This window comes from Haliotis rubra, unplaced genomic scaffold (genome assembly GCF_003918875.1).
Source record: "Haliotis rubra isolate DU_JTF1 unplaced genomic scaffold, ASM391887v1 Scf286, whole genome shotgun sequence".
NCBI classification, from domain to species: domain Eukaryota; kingdom Metazoa; phylum Mollusca; class Gastropoda; order Lepetellida; family Haliotidae; genus Haliotis; species Haliotis rubra.
Genome location: NW_025766953.1, coordinates 121,614 through 130,698, shown reverse-complemented (window position 1 = coordinate 130,698; position 9,085 = coordinate 121,614). Strand labels below are relative to the sequence as shown.

The 9,085-nt window shown below is 42.1% G+C and overlaps 1 protein-coding gene across 1 annotated transcript; it reads left to right on the top strand.

Annotated features, from left to right (window-relative positions):
- The first annotated feature begins 1,706 nt into the window (after positions 1-1,706).
- On the top strand, positions 1,707-3,595 carry LOC124281611. The gene is given in 3 exon segments (XM_046717545.1): positions 1,707-1,939; positions 1,941-2,541; positions 2,543-3,595. Coding segments are annotated over 3 exon segments (1,887 nt in total).
- Positions 3,596-9,085: the final 5,490 nt, after the last annotated feature.

Below are 9,085 nucleotides of genomic sequence, written 5' to 3'. Positions count from 1 at the left end.
AAATATGAAGAAGAATTCTCACAGACTGACGACACCGTTTGACGTACGAAACTCTTAAGGATATTTTGTATTTCAGTGGAATGTTAAACAAGCTAGTGTGACGGATCGAGGTATCAGCCTGTTCAGCGAAGTACCACGTGACAGGTCATGTGACACTGCCGCCATCTTGCCTCATTGGTGCATGTGTTTAGAAAGGCAAGATGTGCCTGTAACGTCAGTTACAGTTACCAACGCTGCTAGGAAAATCCTAAATCAGATCAATGAAGAACTCTTCTATTATGGCCATCTTTGTGAAGTTTTAGAAATCCAAGAAATTAAAGAAGCAGTTTTGATGAGTGCAAATAAACGGGTCCTTCATTTTGAGGAAAGTGTGAATGACGTCATAAATAGGACTGTTCACTATGGTAACAGAACTGAGGCAGTGTTGACATTTCAGTTGACCTTTGTGACCTCCCCAGGGAAGGGTTGTTTGAAGGCACGGTCAACCTGGACGAAACATCTGACGGTACACCCTAGCCGGGGACATCAGCCGTATCAACAGATATGGAGAACAGTCAAAATGTATAGATAATTTTTATTTAAAGAAATACTGTTATTGTAAGAGTGCATCATGACAAAACGAAATAAATTAAATATTTATTCAGCCGAGTGTTCATGATCTTCCTCCAATGTAGTTTTGCTTGAGAACGACAAATGGTAAAACGTCACGGGTAATCCATTCTGGAACAGGATATCTTACGCACAGCGAGTTGAGGCGCATTGGACAAGATGTAAACTTTTTGGTTGTCTTCCTGTAGTCAAGTGGTTAAAGCGTTGGCTCGTCTCGCCGAAAGCCGGGCTTAATTCCCCACATGGGCACAATGTGAAGCCCCCGACGTGGTATTGCTTGAATATTGATGATTTCCGGCCTTAACTGACGATCAAAGGAAACCGTTTAATCAATCTTTTCACACAGAAATTATACTAAGCAGCAAAAGAAACGTCAGTTTTGAATTTTCCTTCGCAGAACCGGATAACTGTAAGCTCATTTCATGTTTTGATTGTATATTTTGACAACATCTCCAGCTTTACCTGAGCAAAGACATTCCTTCCCAAATTCAGAATGAAACCCAGGAAATGGTCTCAAAAACGCAACCTGATGTCGGAGATGGTACAGTGTTCTCCATGTTTTCATGCAACTCATGCTGCACGTGCTGTTCACAAGACCAGCCCTATAAAATGCACCCCCAAACCTGGTTGAAACAGCAGGATGCCCCGACTCATTACAGCTCAGAGGAACCTGGCGCTAGAAAGACTTGAAGCTGGCCACACTGCAATACGCTGCTGCCAATCACTTCCAGGTCAACGTTCGGACCATCTACTGGCTGCAGCAACGTTTCCGGGCACCAACACTAAAAATGATCGCCCCCTGTACTGGCAGATCAAGAGTGACCACAAAACGACAAGACCGCAATGTTGTGTGACAGCATGTACAGAATCCCTTCATGCAGGTATCCGGAAAGCAGCACGCCAGACAGTGGGGAACACACGGAAGACCAATCAGTACTGATACAGTACGCCGACGTCTTAACAGCGGGAAACTCCATTGCTGTAGGCCTTACCGTGGACTCTATCCTCACCCCTCGTCATCGGCGTGAACGTCTACAGTTTGCCTCTACAACACCAAAACTGGCCATACAGGCAATGGAGAACTGTTCTGTTCACAGATGAGAGTCGGTACTGCGTATCAACCGCAGAAGGCAGAACAAGAATATGGTGATATGGCCACACAGGCTCCACCACGTCCTCGCGGTTTCCTGGTCGACACCCCAGCATGTCGTATACCCAATCTGGATCCGTTTGATAACTCGATCTCAAAACTGATTCGTCTTCGATCAAAGATTCTGTGTTATGGAAAACCGTCCATTACATACGAAGATGGAAACGTCCTGCGAATCAACTGGACATTTCTATGAGGGTGACTTTAAGTACTGTAAATATCAACCAATCACGAGAGGGACAAACCAGTCCGATTTTCAGTTTTATTACGGCAAGTTTGGAGAGACCTTCAACAAAGATATAGAAATTTCAGATGAGTTTATAAGAATCTATTGTATGAGCAAGTCTGAGGGTACAATAAACACCAATTTCCATTCCTTGATTATTCCGAAAGAAGCTGTGGATGAAAGATGTGAGAAAAACCTGAAACGCCATGTGAAGGTAAACCAACCAAAGGAAATAATGAATGTTTTAATGATCGGAGTGGACTCTGTATCCAGGTTAAATTTTATGCGCCAGATGCCCTTGTCGAGAAAATACCTCCTCGAGGATTTAGAAGCTATAGAAATGTTAGGATACACTAAGGTTGCTGACAATACTTTTGTCAACGTTGTACCGATGACGACGGGGAAATTTGTTGCCGAACTACCTTGGAATGAAACTATGTCCAAAAAACCCTTTGATGGCTATAATTTTATATGGAAGAACTTTTCGAATTGTGGGTATAGAACTCTGTATGCTGAAGATGCCCCTAAAATTGCTATTTTTACATATTTAAAGGAGAGGTTTCCACATACCCCCACTGGCCGACCATTACAACCGGGTGTTCAGTATTGCGATGGAGAAACATAAATCGGTCTGGAACCATGATCATAATTGTGTTGGAGACAGGTTGGAAACGGACATAGTGTTGAAATATACTGAAGATTTCTCTAAACTTTACCGAGATAAGCCTCAATTTGGATTTTCATTCATAACGAGGCTCAGTCACGACAATGTTAACGACGCAGGCGCAGCAGATGACCCTCACTTCCGGTACCTTCAGAGAGTACACAAGACCGGCCTTCTAGAAAAGACGATTTTAATTTATTTCAGTGACCATGGTAACCGCTACGGGGAAATACGAAACACGTTTGTTGGAAAACTTGAAGAGCGTTTGCCGTTCATATTTTTTGTATTTCCTCGATGGTTTAAGAAAAAATATCCACGCTTGATTGAAAATATGAAGAAGAATTCTCACAGACTGACGACACCGTTTGACGTGTACGAAACTCTTAAGGATATTTTGTATTTCAGTGGGAATGTTAAACAAGCTAGTGTGACGGATCGAGGTATCAGCCTGTTCAGCGAAGTACCACGTGACAGGTCATGTGACACTGCCGCCATCTTGCCTCATTGGTGCATGTGTTTAGAAAGGCAAGATGTGCCTGTAACGTCAGTTACAGTTACCAACGCTGCTAGGAAAATCCTAAATCAGATCAATGAAGAACTCTTCTATTATGGCCATCTTTGTGAAGTTTTAGAAATCCAAGAAATTAAAGAAGCAGTTTTGATGAGTGCAAATAAACGGGTCCTTCGTTTTGAGGAAAGCGTGAATGACGTCATAAACAGGACTGTTCACTATGGTAACAGAACTGAGGCAGTGTTGACATTTCAGTTGACCTTTGTGACATCCCCAGGGGGAGGGTTGTTTGAAGGCACGGTCAACCTGGACGAAACATCTGGACGGTACACCCTAGCCGGGGACATCAGCCGTATCAACAGATATGGAGAACAGTCAAAATGTATAGATAATTTTTATTTAAAGAAATATTGTTATTGTAAGAGTGCATCATGACAAAACGAAATAAATTAAATATTTATTCATCTAAGTGTTCATGATCTTCCTCGAATGTTTGCTTGAGAACGACAAATGGTAAAACGTCACGGGTAATCCATTCTGGAACAGGATATCTTACGCACAGCGAGTTGAGGCGCATTGGACAAGATGTAAACTTTTTGATTGTCTTCCTGTAGTCAAGTGGGTTAAAGCGTTGGCTCGTCACGCCGAAAGCCCGGGTTTAATTCCCCACATGGGCACAATGTGTGAAGCCCCCGACGTGGTGTTGCTTGAATATTGAAGATTTCCGGCCTAAACTGACGAGCAAAGGAAACCTTACCATATCTTTTAATCAATCTTTTCACACAGAAATTATACTAAGCAGCAAAAGAAACGTCAGTTTTGAATTTTCCTTCGCAGAAACGGATAACTGTAAACTCATTTCATGTTTTGATTGTATATTTTTGACAACATCTCGAGCTTTACCTGAGCAAAGACATTCCTTCCAAAATTCAGAATGAAACCCAGGAAATGGTCTCAAAAACGCAACCTGATGTCGGAGATGGTACGGTGTTCTCCATTTTTTTCATGCAACTCATGCTGCACGTGCTGTTCACAAGACCAGCCCTATAAAATGCACCCCCAAACCTGGTTGAAACAGCAGGATGCCGCGACTCACGACAGCTCAGAGGAACCAGGCGCTAGAAAGACTCGAAGCTGGCCACACTGCACAAGCCGTTGCCAATCACTTCCAGGTCAACGTTTGGACCATATACTGGCTGCAGCAACGTTTCCGGGCCACCAACACCAAAAATGATCGCCCCCGTACTGGCAGATCAAGGGTGACCACAAGACGACAAGACCGCAGTGTTGTGCGACAGCATGTACAGAATCCCTTCATGCAGGCATCCGAAACAGCACGCCAGACAGTGGGAACACACGGAAGACCAATCAGTACTGATACAGTACGCCGACGTCTTAACAGCGGGAACCTCCATTGCTGTAGACCTTACCGTGGACCTATCCTCACCCCTCGTCATCGGCGTGAACGTCTACAAAACTGGCGATACAGGCAATTGAGAACTGTTCTGTTCACAGATGAGAGTCGGTACTGCGTATCAATGGCAGATGGCAGAACAAGAATATGGCGACGACGTGGCCAGCGTTACTCAGACCAATGTATTATGGAAAGAGACACATGGGGAGGTGCAAGCATCATGGTATGGGGTGGAATAGGCCTGAACCAGAGTGTGGGTCCTGTGATTTTGAATTCGTTCTGACGTTTGTTTTGCTGTTGAGTATAGTTACGCACCCCCTGACATATCTTACGATTGAATGAGCCCCGATCTTAACCATTTGGAGCATATCTGAGACATGATTGGTCATCGTGTGCAACATAGGAATCCTCCTGTACAAAATATTGCCAATTGGAAGCTGCTGTACACGGGGGATGGCGTAGACTTGCCCTTCAGAGGCCGACAGGGGGTATGAGGAGGAGAGTGCTGGCTGTCATACAGTCACATGGAGGTTACACTCTGTATTGACCTTGAATCGTGTAAGTCACGCAAAATGACAGTTTGAATGTTCACATTCACCAATAAATTCAACATTAAACATTCCAGGGCCACACTTGTACGGATTTTTTTTTGTAAATAAGCAATTATCATCATAAAATCAACATAGATTCCAATCATTTCGTTGTTTTTTTATCATTCAGTGGATCATACGGGTTAGACAAACTCCATGTTTTTCCATCGTGGTCACCACGAGAAGTTTTATGTACCTGTTGAGAACCTATCATTGCAAAAATACGGGGCCTATATAACTTATTTCTTTGTGTATAGTTTAAAATAAAAATAAAAAGATAGATGGGTGAATGAAAATTTATCGAAAAGATCAAAGCCCGACGAAATCAACCCTTAAAACATTAAGTGAGATGGGGTAGTTTTCGATGTAATGGGCACATGCATCACATTAATGGCGTATAGGGCCACCCCCTTCTACAACACACGCTAAAACGGAAGAGCGCACAGAAAGAGAGAGTGTGAGCGTGCATGGTTTTACGTCGTTTTTAGCAATTTTCCAGCAATATCACGGCGGGGAACACCAGAAATGGGCTTCACACGTCGGCGTGACGGGTGGACGCTTTAATCACTAGGCTACCTCATATAAACTACGCTAAATGGAAGAGATGGGTATGTGGCAGACACACACACACACACACACATATATATACTGAAAGGCAAAAGAAACGTCGTAATATTAGAAATGACTTTTGAGTATCAATGGAGTATTTGAACCTATTTTTTAAAATATACACCAGAAGTCAAGTTTGAGGAAACATGAATCGTGGTCGTATAGCCTGCATTGCCCAATAAAGTATTGATTGAGATTGAAGTTAGAAATGTTTTTGTTTTTTGGAGAGGGAAAAAGTTCACTTGTTCTGAACACAGCAGCTATGACTAGGTTAACGAGAGATCAACCACAACAAGCTATTGGCCTTTTGCACGCTGGTCAACATGCTCGAGTCATTGCTAATGACTTCAGGTGCAGCGTACGAACGATAGAACCTCTTAGAGTGCGATACAACGCCACCAGCAGCACTGATGACCGTCCACGTAGTGGTCAACCCCGTGTAACAACACGTCGCCAGGACCGTCATATCGTCCATCAACACGTGCAAGACCTATTCGCAAGGGCCAGAGAAACAGCTTGGGTGACCACAGGAAACCACCAGCGACCAGTCAGTGACCTACCATTCGGCGACGTCTCCAAGCCAGGAACCTGTTTTGTCGATGTCCTGCCAGGAGACCCACATTCCGCCGGGAACGTATCCAAGTGGACACAACAGCGGCAAAACTGTCGTGGGGGACAATGGAGAGGGGTTAGCTTCTCTGATGAAAGTCGGTACTGCATTTCAGTGGCGTATTATTTTTAAAAAATAGGTTCAAATGTTCCATTGATACTTAAATGTCATTTCCAATATTACGACGTTTCTTTTGCCTTTCAGTATATATATATATATATGTACATAGTTTTTTAATAAAATTTATGAAGATTATATTGAGTAAGGTGGAAGACATTATTCCATTTATTTACTTACTATATTTAACAATAAGAAACTCTGTAAGAACCATAGGTATGTTTTATATGGTAGATAGATTGAATCTTAGTTATGTTTTATTCTTTATTTTATTCTCAGTCCATAGCTCTGCATAGTAAGCCTTGTTACTCTCGGACTAACCTCCACTAATTGTCACACTGCATGCTTACAACACTCCTTGCCCCACCTGTCAGCCATTTCTATTGTTTCACTGATTGGCCAAGCTGGCCACAGCTTAACTTCAGGCTCATGTTAAACCCACATGCTGTTTTGTACTTCTGAAGGAAGAATAACTTGTCATATAGGGAAAGACTTCTGCCCGTATCCCCTCCCTTAAATTTCATTCTAGTTAAATCATATCACCTGAATATATATTCCCGAAAGAAATTGTTCCTCATCGTTACAGTTTAGGGGAGATACGGGCGGAAATCTTACCAGATGCCATTTAATATACTTCCTTATGTTCTTTCAGGCTGTTTCATACATAGACCCACAATAAATGTTCCGGCCTCACAACCCACAGCTGTTTGTATTCTTTTGGTGTATATCAACAAAGCGCTGTTAAAGATACATTTTCAATATGTTTTATACTTGGCATTCGGTAGCCTTGCTCCAAGGCTGTAGTGAATGCTGAGCACATGAATATATAGTAATTCTATCCTTCGAAGAGGCACGTCTAGATAAGCGGACAGTACAACCCCAGTCTCTTATTTAATTTTTAAAAGAAATTATTATTTAAGCTATTAAATTTTACCTTAGAAACGCGCAACTCTTGGCATTCGGTAGCTTGAACTGGGAGAAAAAGCGCCCGGGACCAGACTTAATACGTTAAAACTTTACTATCTTCACAGTCTGTTAATATTATTTGCACACTAGAATGGAATATTGGATTAGACAAAAGTAGGTGTTAAGAAACAGTGTAGAAACAGCTGTCACTGATCTTCGGCGTCAGTGTCAGCTTCAGCCACGGCCCACACAACACGATAAAATGTCTTTCAGGGAATAATTGTTTGTTTAAAGATACATTTGTGAAGGTTATGTAGATAATAAGAACCAGTTCTCAGGCACTGTCCGCTTATCGAACTTGTTTATTATGAGGATACATTTATCATTAAAAACAGCCTTGGAGCAAGGCCTTGGCATGCAAAGGTGATGAGGCAGGGAGAGACACACCTAGACGAGGAAACGGATAATTATTCAACACAGGTCTCATGATAATCTTATAAGGCACAACAGAACGATATGTGAAGAACAAACATATATATATTCAGACTGATTTTGATATTACCATAATAACTCTACAGACTTGTTTCGTGAATTTCCAGAAATGGGGAACTGGGGTAGGGTGGGTGTTGCCATTATCACATGTTGACTGATTAATAATTTAAATTAATAATGGTTTACATATTGAATTTGTGTTTGTAATACCTGGGGCCGGCGTTTGGGTGGACTAAATGGAAACAAAATGGTTAAGGGACTGCGAGACAGGCTATTGCCACGGCATACTGTAGAAAGGGGTGTCAAGCGGGGTGGGGTCTTGTAGTGGAGTCTTGGAGTGGAGCTTGGAATGGAGTCTTCATGTTTCCTAGAACAATCTGGAAGAAAGCATATAACAACATTCCTTTTCATTCCGACAATGGTTTCACTTCCCATTCCTCATGCTTCTGAGAATATATTTCAATACTTACAGAAACCGATTTTCTTTTAAATTCAGTTGACTGTCTATAAGTCAAATGAACATTAGTTGGGCACAATGAATTACTAGTTTGATTTCTTTGTATGCACATGTATATATACTGACAGATTACAAAAAGAGAAGGGTAGGTACCTATTCTTCCGATACATCATATTGGAAACGATATACTTCATAACTGCAGTCTGCTTTTAGAGAAATGAATTTAAAGTACACACAGATGTCTGGGACCAAGACAAACGGTCGAAAATATGCATTGGTGCCTTCAGTATGGGAAATCACAATCTGCTCTTCAACAGTCACCCATGAAGATCCGGGTTAGAATTGATCTTCAGTAACCCATGCTTGTCGTAAGTGGCGACTAAAGGGATCGGGTGGTCAGGCTTGCAGACTTGGTTGACACATGTCATTGTATCCCAATTGCAGAGATCGATGCTAATGCTGTTGATCACTGTATTGTCTGGTCCAGACTCGATTATTTACAGACCGCCCGCCAAATAGCTGGAATATTGCTGAGTGTGGCGTAAACCTAAACTCACTGGCTCACTCTTCAACTGTCCAACTACCTCGCATTTTGCCTCTGTCCATTAATCCTACTTCAGTTACTGATTCTGAAAGTCCTAAGTACTTAACACAATTAGATAATCATAGGTTGTTCTTAACAAACAGGCCATGACCATACATTGACTGATTACACACAAACAAAAACAGA